Source organism: Hibiscus syriacus, unplaced genomic scaffold, assembly GCF_006381635.1.
Source record: "Hibiscus syriacus cultivar Baekdansim isolate YM2019G1 unplaced genomic scaffold, ASM638163v2 tig00109908_pilon, whole genome shotgun sequence".
Taxonomy (NCBI): Eukaryota; Viridiplantae; Streptophyta; class Magnoliopsida; order Malvales; family Malvaceae; genus Hibiscus; species Hibiscus syriacus.
In genome coordinates this window covers 121,109-134,788 of record NW_024062525.1, presented here as the reverse complement: position 1 = coordinate 134,788, position 13,680 = coordinate 121,109, and the positions used below count along the sequence as shown (strand labels likewise).

The 13,680-nt window shown below is 33.2% G+C and overlaps 1 protein-coding gene across 1 annotated transcript; it reads right to left on the bottom strand.

Annotated features, from left to right (window-relative positions):
* Window positions 1-5,757: 5,757 nt before the first annotated feature.
* LOC120210098 (sialyltransferase-like protein 2) lies at window positions 5,758-9,296 on the bottom strand. Its single transcript, XM_039208905.1, is given in 13 exon segments — window positions 5,758-6,170; window positions 6,646-6,755; window positions 6,959-7,040; window positions 7,127-7,223; window positions 7,226-7,280; window positions 7,662-7,726; window positions 7,802-7,892; window positions 7,977-8,169; window positions 8,386-8,486; window positions 8,563-8,640; window positions 8,742-8,831; window positions 9,026-9,099; window positions 9,170-9,296. Coding segments are annotated over 13 exon segments (1,320 nt in total). The 5' UTR covers window positions 9,258-9,296; the 3' UTR covers window positions 5,758-5,974.
* Between the last annotated feature and the right edge of the window lie 4,384 nt (window positions 9,297-13,680).

The window sequence follows — 13,680 nt, the reverse complement described above, 5'->3', positions numbered from 1 at the left end:
TTTATATATTTTAGACTTATTTTTTTAAAAAAACAATAATGGTTATATAAATTATATGATATTTTATTGATTGAGATACGATAAAATTATATTTTAATGATGTATTCTAACATCGTCGTAATTTTTAAGCATTGGTTCAACGACATAACGTTTCAAACACAAGATCAATTAGTAAATAGAAAGCCGATTCACAAAATATAACTCAAATAATTTTGAGACCAGATTTTATTATATCTCAATTTAACAAGTATACGTTTAGCTCAAACAACAATAAATTTTTTTAACAAAAAAGATGAATTTAAAATATATAAATAATCGAATGATCATTTTATAATTTTAATAATTAAGATCTCAATAAAATAATACTCTATAATTAAAAAATTATTTTATAATTTTTAATAATTAAAAGACTCAACAAAACGATCGAGATCATTTATATATTTCACGCTTAATAAAATTGGTGGATTAAAATTATTTATCAAATCTTAGCGCAATTTGATTTTTTATGGCATAATGGTAATTGTCGATGCTTATACATACACATATATATAAATATTTATTAGTTTTGAATTGAGAATCATGTTAATATGACATTCTTTTATTTCATGTTATCTTAATAAATAATTTAAAATTGATACTAAATCATACAATTGATGATTTTAAAAATTAATTATCAATGTAAATTGTTATAATTTCAATCAATAGTAAATAGTAAAAATAATTTGTTATGGATTGAAGAGAAATAGAGAAGATTACGAGAATAGAGATGATAGAAGAAGAGAGAATTTAGAGAAAAGGAAAGTTCATCATTCATTTCATAAGGGAAATGTTGATTACACAACAGGTATTTATTTAGTTACTAGCTAGTACGGGAAATCTAACAATTCCAGCTGGCATTCTGTACTAACAGAATGCTTAACCAACTGCTTCTTATCCTTCTTTTGGTGCTGCAGGTATTGGGCCATCTTGATAGGGCCACTCCATCTCGTCTGGTACTCCTTAGTCTGCTCCAACCCATCAGATAAGTGAGACACATGACTCCCTCGTGCTTCAGACCCTTTTCTGATTTCAATTCCCAAATTACTCTCCTCAATCCCTAACCCTCGTTCCTCTATTCCCAAATCCTCCTCGTTCCTTCGTTCTTCCTCTTCTCCTCCGACCATGACAATACCCACCCCTCGAGATGAGCCTTGTCCCCAAGGATCAAACGCAGTAAACTGTCCCTTTAGAGTCGAATAATCCTCCCCAGTGTCATACTCTTCATCGAGATTCTCCCAGTGACCCAAAAGTTGAGTCACAGTTTTGCCATTTCTGTTTACAATCCTTCTGCCCATAATCTTTAAGGGTTTGATTTGTAACAGCCCTTTTTCATCAACTGTTGGAGGCTTGGTGACAGCAGTGGATGAATCGCCTATGAACTTCTTCAAGAGGCTTACATGGAATACTGGATGCAAGCGAGAGGAATCTGGTAAGTCCAACCGATAGGCTATTGTTCCTATTTTTTCCAGAATTCCATAAGGTCCATAAAATTTCACTGCTAACTTCAATTTCCTTCGCAGGGCAATGGATGTCTGCCTGTAGAGCTGCAAATTTAGGTATACTTCTTCTTCGAATTGAAACTGTCTTTCACTTCGATTTCTATCAGCATGTTGTTTAATTCTGTTTTGCAACATATCTGGGACCTTATACACTGTTAATTCTAAACACCATAGCAGAGTAGGTGGTTTATCTGGATTCACACTCACTTCATACAACACCGCATCATTGTTTTGTGAAACTATGCTCTTCCGTATATCTTTTAGCCTCTCATTTCTTCGTTTCAAGGTAACAAGTTGCCCAACTCGAATATCATCAAAATGGAGGGGTAGAAACCCAATAGCTAGGCATGGTCCTTGGATTGGCAGCTTAATAGACCCAAACTTAGACCCCACATACTTCTTATATTTGCCCCAAACCCATTGTTGGGTTTCAACTGTTAGAATCACTGCCACAACAGTTAGTTCAGCACCTTCTATTTCCCTTCCGATAAGAGCAATTATCTCCACCAGTTGAAGTTTAAGGAAAAAATTTCCAATTGGTTCAAACATTCTAAGTTCTCCAACAACCAAATCTGATCGAACTGATGTGTACCCAAATAAAAAACGACTGTTATAATCTGCAACAGTAACCTCATAAGTTTTAGCATTAACCACATTGACAAGAATAATTTTTCTGTCAATAATTTCTCTATACCAACTAAGGAGAGTTGATCATTCATAGCCACTAAAATATTCTTCCACCCTAGAGTATATCCTTAAATCCATAATATTCCGACGTAATACACCCACATAGTCCAATAGATGAGTAAGCATATTCCCAATAGGTTGAGTTTCATTTGTAAGCTCCCAATCCCCGTAGTTCTCCACAACCTTCTTTGTTTTCTTCTTTTTCTCAATGTTTTCATCTTGACCAGACTTTTTAGCTTCAACTGGGTCCCCATCAACTTTGACCTCTTTATTGATTCCCTTTTCCTGCCATGTATAAATTTGGAAAGAAACAATTTGTGAATAATTCTTCACAAGCTTTTGAGGCCATTCTGGAGTTGTCTCCTCCCAAATAGAATAGGAGCTTTCATTTACTTCTCCTTCCCGTACGTATGATTTCGGACTCTTTGTTGAAACAACTACCTTGTCAGAAACCAAATATGCTGAATAGAAATCAACTCCAAACTGACTGATCAAATTGTTGTTTGTACCAGCATCTTTGCTTTCCTTCACAGCCTTCAAGAACTTAGCAGTTCCACCCTGTTTAATTGTTCCAAGACAATCAACAAGTTCTTGTTTTGTCATACCCAAGCCTGAATCAATAATTGTTATTATCCCACTGTCTTTATCAATTTGGACACGGATGTCAAGATCAACAGCTTCCTTTAAAAGCTGAAAATCAGTAACATTTAGATACTCTAACTTGTCCCCATAAAACTCAACGAATTTGCCAACAACACCATGCTTCCTCAGTATTTGTGTCACGGTTATAATCAAGTTAGTAGATGTCACACCATTTCTTAATTTCCAAATAACTTTAATCCAACAACACCAAGTAAAACCATGCTCATAGGCTGACCAAGCATGGCTGCCTCAGCTTTAATACCACCAACTCCCCAACCAGCTACTCCAAGACCATCTATCATAGTTGTATGGGAATCAGTTCCAACCACATTATCGGGGTACAACATTCCGTTGGTGTTGAAAACAACCCGCCCGATATATTCAAGATTAACTTGATGCACAATACTAGAACCAGGAGGAACAACAAGCATTTTATGAAAGCCAGTAGATCCCAACTTAAGGGAAAAAAATCTTTCCTTGTTACTCTGAAACTCAAGTTCCATGTTTGCTTGCACTGCATTTTCTGATCTGGTTACATCAACTTGAACTGAATGGTCAATGACAATATCTACAGTAACCATAGGATTAATTGTATCACTGTCAAGTTTGTGCATTGCATTACGCATACAAGCAAGGTCAACCTCAGCAAGCACTCCAGTGAAATCGTGGAAGTTTTCGCAGTTACGAACCGCAGATTCAAGCAAGATTCTAATAGAGTATGGCAGTTTATCAATCCTTGGATCATTCAGGGCAGGCAAGCTGTAGAACCTTCCAAACTCGCCACCACCTGGTTTGGAAAGACTTGTCAACACTGCCTTAAAGGAATGTTCTGTAGCAGATTTTTGGCACTGTAGAATTTGAGTTTTATAGTGGTTTATCCTCCATCCCGTATCATAATAAGGGGCGATTCTCTTTCTTAGTGCATCTGGAATCTCCATTTGATTTTGAAGTTGCTGTGCAAATTCCAACCTAATCCATTTTTTTGTTCTGTTCATGTAGAGGTTTATCCCCTCGACATTGAACTCACATTTGATGAATTTATCAACACCACCTGTGAAAACTTGTCTTAACATTTTGTCATTACTGCCATGATCTATCCAATGCTGAAACGTTAGCTTAGACATTTTTTCAAACAGTTTATGCCCTCTATTGTGAAGTATCCTAATATCCTTGGCTGTGAACTCATTAGTGGAGTCACCATGTGCTGGTTTAGATTTTAGGATTTCAGATTCACTGATCTTATATGAAAATCGAGATTCATTCATCCCTGTCACTAACATAGGTTTCTTCCCATCAGTCTTAGGAAGGTTAGGAATATTTACCTGTTTATTCTCTGAACTGATTTGTTCTTGTAGTTGAGTAAAGCAGTCCCCATTCATTTGCTTTTGCTCACACTTTTTATCCTTCAAAATCTGTAAGATCTGCTCCACATATCTCTGATTTGTTTCCAGTTTAGATTCCAACGTATTCAATCGGCTTTCCTGCTTTTTCCACCATTTAGGTGGATTAGAATCATCTTGGCCTTGCTTCACCAACGCAGCCAAGTCTTCAATTTGTTTTTGAAGTACAGAAAAATCAGTTTCAGCCATATTCTGGTTTGTCTTTGTCACACCCACTGAAAAATTGCCAGGAATTGCGGCTCTAGATACCAATTGTTATGGATTGAAGAGAAATAGAGAAGATTACGAGAATAGAGATGATAGAAGAAGAGAGAATTTAGAGAAAATGAAAGTTCATCATTCATTTCATAAGGGAAATGTTGATTACACAGCAGGTATTTATTTAGTTACTAGCTAGTACGAGAAATCTAACAATTCTAGCTGGCATTCTGTACTAACAGAATGCTTAACCAACTGCTTCTTATCCTTCTTTTGGTGCTGCAGGTATTGGGCCATCTTGATAGGGCCACTCCATCTCGTTTGGTACTCCTTAGTCTGCTCCAACCCATCAGATAAGTGAGACACATGACTCCCTCGTGCTTCAGACCCTTTTCTGATTTCAATTCCCAAATTACTCTCCTCAATCCCTAACCCTCGTTCCTCTATTCCCAAATCCTCCTCGTTCCTTCGTTCTTCCTCTTCTCCTCTGACCATGAAATAATTTTAAAATATTATTTCAGGATTATTATTTGCTTTTATTTTTCTTGGAAAATTGATTTTTAAATTTATTGAAGAAAAAACTTTGAAACTTAAAAAAAAATAACCTAATGTAAGAAATAAAGTCCAATAAAAACTCAAAATTAACATGAAAAGTTAAACCAAATTACAACGAAAGATTCAAACGAACACGGTCTCATCCCTTCTTCATTTTCAATTTTGCATTGAAAAACAAAAATCATATCAGCCCTTTAAGCAGGCAAAGTTCTAGAGATATTTATGATCAATTTTATTCGGAAAAAAGAAAAGAAATCTAAAGCCAACTCTTTAAATGCCAAAATGCATGCAACCATCAATAAAATGCCCAGCTCTTTAGAGCATTCATCACATAGTCATTATCATATGATCAGAAATTATAAGACCTAATAGCATACAATACACTATTGGGAGGCTTATTCACACACAAAGTTCGGCAACTAAATGATTAAGTCTTTAGATTCTAACTAGAAATCAACAGACTGTCTGGATGAGATTTCAGCAAAATTCATGGGGCATCCAATGTACACAAACAATGAACTAAATCACTAGAATGCTTACACTTTAATTTTCATGGAACACCATGATTTGCTATATAGGCTCCAAGTGGAAGTCTTGGGAATTAGGTACCCTGCTTCCAATAAGACCTCATGAGTTCTCATGAACATAAGTTATAGACCCTATAAGCAATGAAAAGTACCAACAAATGTCGACATGAAGCTTCGTAAAATTGACCACCTAATCTACACTTGCTTCTCGAACAAGGGAACTTAAAAGACCTCATACCTTAAAAGATCCACTCCCTAAAAGAATCTTTTAAGATCAGTATGCTTGTTGTAGATGCTTCAAGAGTAGATTGCATTGGCCACTAATTTTTTTCAGCTTTTAATTTGTGTGTGAGCTGTATCAAGCAATAATTTCACAGATTTTGCCAGTTACCTCCATGGAGGTTGGTCAAGATTGGTTAGCATGGATTCATTCAGCTGGAATTGTGCAAAGCTGACCATGTCCAAGACTATGCTCCAATGGATACATGGTTGTGCCTTTCACAAATTTTTTATGGTCAACAGCAGCCTTTCTGAGACTAGATACTGACATGTGCTTCCTTTTAACTTGCTTCTTTATTATTGAGCACGAACTAAGTAGGTCTTCGGATCCTGCTCCAACCCTCCTACAGATATAGAAAGAACTTGCATTTATTACATCTTAGGAACACAATTTTAAGTTGGAATACTTGGATGCTAATTTGCCATTATATCAAGATTCACCTAATCACACCGACCTAAGAATTTGATAAAACATTAAACACCATAAAATACTCTTGGAAACCCATATGGGAATGCATAACAAGACTAGAGATTTTACACTCTATTAGTTCTTTTTTGCTGCTTCTACACAGTTTCTCAACTCCTAAAAGCTATGACGAGCAAATTTGGTGCTTTGAAAAAAGGACATCTACATTTTGCAAAAGCTGAAAAATAAAGTTTTAGAAGCTTGCATGATGAACGACTTAAGATTTCTCAATCACTGAACAACTGACTTAAGATTTCTCAAACATTTTTTTAGTGGTGAGATTTATTATCACAGCACAGCAAGTCTAATTACTATAGTATAAATGAAGCAAAGAAAATAGAAAATATCATTACCTCAACAATTTCTCTGATGCAATTCTAGCAGCTCTTATAGCATCACGACTTGGCACCCACTTCACAACTCGGTTTGGATCCGATCGCATAGGAGAATGGATTTTGGTTAACTTAACAATAACAGATAAAAGAATTGTCAAAGATAGTGATTTCTCAAGACTGATATGAAAGGATTGTAATTGCATCATGAAGAAAATAAAATTCATATGGTCTCTTCTTCCTACTAATAGTCACAAAAACAGAGCTCTCATTATTAACTCGAATGACCAAACCCAAATAAAGATTTTAATGTGAGAAGAGAGAGAGAGCATACACCCAAACATTCCATCATCTGGTAATAAGCCCTGCCATGCAAAGGTGTATGGCCCTTCCGAGATTCTGAGAAATATCTAGTCCTGAGAGATATTAACAAGTTCTTTTTTTGTCAGGTAACACAATTAAATGTGAAGTTGCAAAGAAAGATAGTTAAAAGCAACAGTACCATTCTTTGTAACCCGGATCCACAGTGAAACCATACATATCAACTGAATCACATACAGAAAGAGCGAATTCAAGCGCCTTGAGCCCTGTCCCTTTGCAGCTGAACCAAAGGATGCACCTAGCATGAGATATACGGGATTTTTTATTGGAATGTCCTGCATAAGAAAAAGAAAAATATCTTTGAAGTTTATGTAAAAAGCAGGAGAAAAGGTGCAGCAACGAGTAAAAGAGGATATCCCCAAAACTTCCGTCTGTCATTTCAAAGCCATTTATACTTTCGAGGGCAGTAACAGATATTTCAAAAATAATAAATATGGCTGAACAGTCAATTTTTCATAAGAAACTTCACAGGTTTTAACAGGAACAAGGATTCATTTTTTGATATCATTTTGGGGGAAAATAATAATGATTGGCAATCAGCCCATAGACCTCGGAATTTCAGAACAGTTAACAAAGTTAAATCACAGGTACATAGACATATATTAAGAAAAACATCATAATCATAGAAAGAAACTAGACGGGAAATATTTACTAACCCGAATCATCTGGTTCATAATGTCATGAATTGTAGTTTTGACTATCAAGACCTCCTGCCTTGTTTCTATAAAATTCAAATATTAGCATGCTTTCAGAATTATGGAAGCATAATGAGTAAACAGAGCAAAAATATCAATACCATCTAACTCTACAACTTTATCGAGAGCTTTGGCAGATCCTCTGTTAAGAAGCCGAAATGAACTTTTCTTGCCCACATATTCTGTATAATTCTGCAACCGAACATTTTATCATATGGAAATATTGTGAGACAGACTGATTGGAAAAAATCCAAAGCTTTAAGATAGCAACTTAACCTCAATAGGGGCACCATTCTCTCTAATGACAACATCATAGCTATCTATCTCTTCCCCGAACCTCGTTTTGAGAAGATCCCCGGAGTTGCCTATAACAGCACACCGCCCGAACTGCCTTGGAACATAAGGTGGTGTTTCAGGGAGGACAAGTGAAAGCTTCTCCATGCATAAAGTCTTATTTTTACAGTTGTTCCTGCAATCAAGAAAGAAGCTCCATAAAAATTTGGGCAGCTACAATTTATCTAAGCAACGTGGCTTATCTGGCACGTCAAATATATTTGTTTCTTGGCATGTTACGAAAATAATCAATAATTTTTAAAATATTTCATTCCTGACTTTATTTATGTTAACAATGGTACACTACACAAAAGCAAATATTTGAAATGCTTCAATCACGAAAAGTACTCACAGAAGCACTCCTTTATTAATCCTCCGCCATGCGTACTCCTCCCAACCATTTGGTAAAGCATCAATGAATTCCCTAGTGAGTATTGTAGTACTATTCCTCACCTGAACAAGCAACTCACTAAATAACAAATCTTAAACAAGTGAAAATATACCGGAACAAACAAATAAGGAAACACACCTGTTCCCATGTGGCTACAGCTTCGCAAAGGTTAAACTCAAATGATAAACCTTCAACTTCTCCAGTTTTAGGATCCTTCTGTTTACAAAAACGAACTTCTAAAGCTACAAGTCCACTTAAAGAACGAAATCGCCAATGAACACAAAATAAAGTAATAGAATTGTTAAAAAGAAGCCTACCCATTTGGAGTCGGTATCACTAGGATAGGTTAGTGTTACTTGACAATAATCCGTACCACTCATGGCTTGTAAACCTAATCCATTTGCAGTCTGTATGAATCCATAATAAACCAAATTAAAAAGAACAGGGAGGAACAAAAAAACGCACATAATCAACCTAGAGTTTGAAAAACAGAAACATTAATTTAACAAGAATTCCACCACGTCAACACATTTCTACACAAAATGAATATGCGCAAGTTAATATCATTAAAATTAACAAGCAATAATGATAAAAGACTGACCACGCACTTCTGAAAGCCGCTTTGCAGAGACTGCAGTGCTTCCCAATCTTCATCCGACAGTTTATGAATCTCATCTACAAAACATAACAACGGGAAATATAGAAAAAGAAATACAAATAATAGTATATGTGTGTCAAATAGTACCATGATTGGAGAGTCCATTGATATAGATGAGGATGGCTGAGACGCCAGAGGCTAAAGCTAGCAGAAAACCCAAATGCAAAACCTTCATTGCTGGGTTTCCGAAGCATAAATGGGAAAAGAAGATTCTGTGTTGAATCTGAAAGAGCAAATCCCAGATCGAGTTTCCTAAGCTAACAAGGCGTGAATCAATAATTAATAAATGAAATAAAAATATAAGTTAAATATAATCTAAACAATGAACAGTATATATATAATAATCTAAATTCTGCTTGCTAAAGGCCCAAATGGATTTAAGGCGGTGTTCGGCCATTGTTGGGCAATTGTTTGAAATTCAATCTTAAAGTGGAACAGCATCAGTTTATGCAAAAAGCTCAATCAATTAATCATTTCGTTCTTCTTTGGGCCCCTATATCTAATTTTTCATTTAAATATTAATTTATGAGACATACTGATGAATTAAAATAATCAATATATTAAAATAATATTCTTTTCTTTTTATTTATATGATTAATCAAAAGAAGAAAAAACACAGTCATGATAAGTATGTCTGCATACAGGGACGGTACTACCATAGGGCTCAAGACCCATGCTAAAATTTATATATTTAATATAAGGGTAAAGTATAGTAATGGTCACTGAACATTTCTGAAGCTTGCATTTAAGTCTCCCAACTTTTAAAACTTGCAATACAGTCCCCCAACATTTATTCCGTTTGTAATATGGTCCCCCAACTTAAACCACCGTTAGAAATTAGGGTAAATTATATAAAAGGTTATTGAACTTTTTAGACACTTGAATTTAGGTTCTCTAACTTTTAAAACTTGCAAAACAGTCCTCAATTTCATTCTAAACCCCAATTTCCAAAGTAATTCAATTTCATTCTAAACCCTAAATTCCAAAATAATTCAATTATGTCAGATTTATTATTATTTAATTTCATCTTATTTCATGTGATACGTATTTTTATATAAATATAATAGTATAATTCTTATCTGTTGAAGAAATTTTTTAATTAAAAAAAGTAGTTAGGATATAGAAGAGGTTTAAAATAATTCGAATTTTAAATTTATAAAATGTTATTTTGACGTATAAATAAAAGTGTAAACTACTAGGTTGACAACTTAACTATCTAGCCCTTTTTACTTTTGTCATCGATCTTTTAAATTTATCAATCATACAACATAATTATTTAATTGTTTCAACTAAGCCACTAGTCGTTACCAATTGATACAAATGATGAAGTGGCAGTTAAAAGGAATTGACATTATTATACATTCAGTCTTTATTATTTATATAATCAATTTGATCCTAAATTAAATAGAATTTAATAAATTAATCATTTAATTAGGATTTGACATGTGTTAGCACATGATCATGACACATGTCACCACCTAATTATTTATATATGCTATCAATTTGGTCCTAAATTAAATAAAATTTAATAAATTAATCATTTAACCAGGATCTGACATGTGTTAACACATGATCATGATATATGTTATTGGTGACACATGTCACCACCTAATTAGAAGAAAATTAAGTTACAAAGAAGTAAAATTTGGGTCTTGGGCAAACTCAAACCTGAGTCACGCAAATGAAAGATACAAGGTGGAGCCACTAAGCTAACACCATCGTTTGTGTTAAGAGATATACAATAATACATATACTAATAGTATGACCAATGCCAAAAAAAAAAAGAATATAATGGAAAATGGAAATAATGAGATTTGAACTTCGGCAAAAAATTTGAAAGCAATAAATGATGGGAAAATATTATATTTTTTTACAATAAAAATATTATATTTGATAAATTGTTTGATAGATTTAATATATTTTTTAAATATTAGTTGATACAATATTTTAAAAGAATAAATTTAAGATTTATATATTTTTAAACTAAATTTAATAATTATATTTTTCATATTTATAATTCATGATTATATATATAATCTTAAGTTGAGTATTTATAATATAATTAATAATTTTAATTTCTTATTAAAAATAAAATATTCAAAAAATATAAATGATTCATACATTAATATATGAATATATTTTTTTATTATTTATACATCTAAATATAAATATACATTTATATAAATATATTTTTATTCGTATATTGAAATATTTTGATTAAAATATAAACATATTTTAAATACTAGTTTATACAAGAAAAATAAAATATATAAAAAATATAAATGATTCATACATTTAAATATAAATTGAATCATTTATATTTTATATACATCTATATTTAATAAGAAAATAAAATTATTGGGGGACTGTTTTGCAAGTTTTAAAAGTTGGGGACCTAAATTCAAGTGCCTGAAAAGTTCAATGACCATTTATATAATTTACCCTAATTTTCTAACAGTGATTTAAGTTGGGGGACCATATTGCAAACGGAATAAATGTTGGGGGACTGTATTGCAAGTTTAAAAAGTTGGGGAACCTAAATGCAAGCTTAAGAAATGTTCAGTGACCATTACTATACTTTACCCTTAATATAATTTTGGTTTAATAGTATTTTAGTTTATGTAAATATAAATATTTAAATTTAAAAAATATAATTTTTTTTATTAAATATTTAATCAAGTAGTGGCCGAACTAAAAATGATAAGTATGTGTTCTCAAATTTTTTAATTATAAATTTAAGGTGAATACAAGGTAGTATATGTACAAAGACTTTTAACTATTTGAGAATGAACGCTTATACCCTTACATACACAGTGCTTGAACTCGGGACCTCAAGGATAACAATAATCCCTTAATCACTAAGGTCGCTTGTTCATACTGAATTTCGAGTTTAAATACCTAATAACTTTTATATTTTTCTTAAATATTCTAATATTTCGGCCCCTATCAATATTTAATTTTAGCTCCGTCCCTGTCTGCATATATATACAAACACCAAATCTTGTCTATTAAGTATCACATCTATATAAATTTATTGAATAGTCTCTGTTGAGTTAATCGATCTACGGAATCGGCCAAGAGGGGGGTGAATTGGCAATTAAAAATTTCGTGGAAGCTTTTGCAGAAAATTTAAAGTAATTGCACAGCGATTTACAGTGGTTCGACTTTCTCAAACAAAGTCTACGTCCACTACCTTAGCTATCCACACTAAGGATTTTCCAACAAATTCACTAATTTGTTCTTTCTTTTGAGGCCAAAGAGATAACCTTACAAAATCCCTCAAGAGTATACCCCAACTCTTGAGAACACTCTTTTTCCCAAAGAGAAGATTACAAATTTGCAAACTTACAAGAAAACCTCACAAGGTAAGATGTTTGCACAATTCTAGAACAAAGAAAAGAACACTCAAGGATAAATACAATTGAGTACAAAAGTGTTCTTGAAAGCAAATGAATATTGGATGAAAAATAGGCTTGAAATACTCAAACTTGAGATTTGATGCTTTCTCTTTGATTCTCTCTTGATTCTAGTTGATTGATGTTTCTTGTTGTTGATCAATGGCTCCAGAACTTGTTTAAATACCCCTTGAATCAATTCTGAACATTGGTGATAATTAGTGGGGATAATAGAGCCGTTTAAGTGTGAAAACAATTAATTTTTCTAGGTGGAGCATCTCATGCATCGATGCATGATCAAGTATGCATCGGTGCATTCGTGTAAAATTCAAATATTTTGACCGTTGGAACACTTGATGCATCGGTGCACCAAGTGTGCATCGATGCATGAAATGCATTCGATGTTTGAAAAATAGCCTGATGCATCGATGCATGGCTTGTGCATCGATGCATCAAATGCATTCGATGTTTTGAAAATATTCAGAGTGCATCGATGCATGGAGAGTGCATCGGTGCATGGAATGCATTCGATGTTCAATTAATTCATCGATGCATCGATGCATGGACTGATGCATCGGTGCATGACTTTGAATAATTGATTTAAGGCATGTTTTTGGTTCAAAATACTTCGTGAAAATTGTTTCAAAAATAGTTTAAGTACAAATCACAATTTTACACATTTAGTAAGGATTAAACTTGGAGTAACAATTTTACAAATCACAATTTTACACATTTAGTAAGGATTAAAATAGTATATTTGTATTATCAATTATTAAAAATTATAAATAAATATTATCTTATAATCACTCTAAACTATTCAAAAATAATATCACGTCTATATTACCGAGAAATGTTTTTAATTGGACAGCCCATGAAACATGCCATGGCTTGCAAACAAAATTGGTATGGGTGATGGGTATTATTGAAATATTATGAAGAAGACTTTTCCATATCTTAATAATCTTCTTGTTCAATTCCTCAAATGCCTTTTAAATACAATATTAATGATAATGCGACAAAAGATACGAGGCATTTCAATGGAGAAGAAGCGGCTGTGCCATGCCTGTTTGCTCCTCTTCCCCTCCCATTTGGTCCATATACCCTGGCTTTGAACATATATGATCTTCATTCACATTACTAGAACAACGTATAATATTATTAAAATCTCAAAATTCGAATTTTTTAACTTAGCTGACGTTTCAT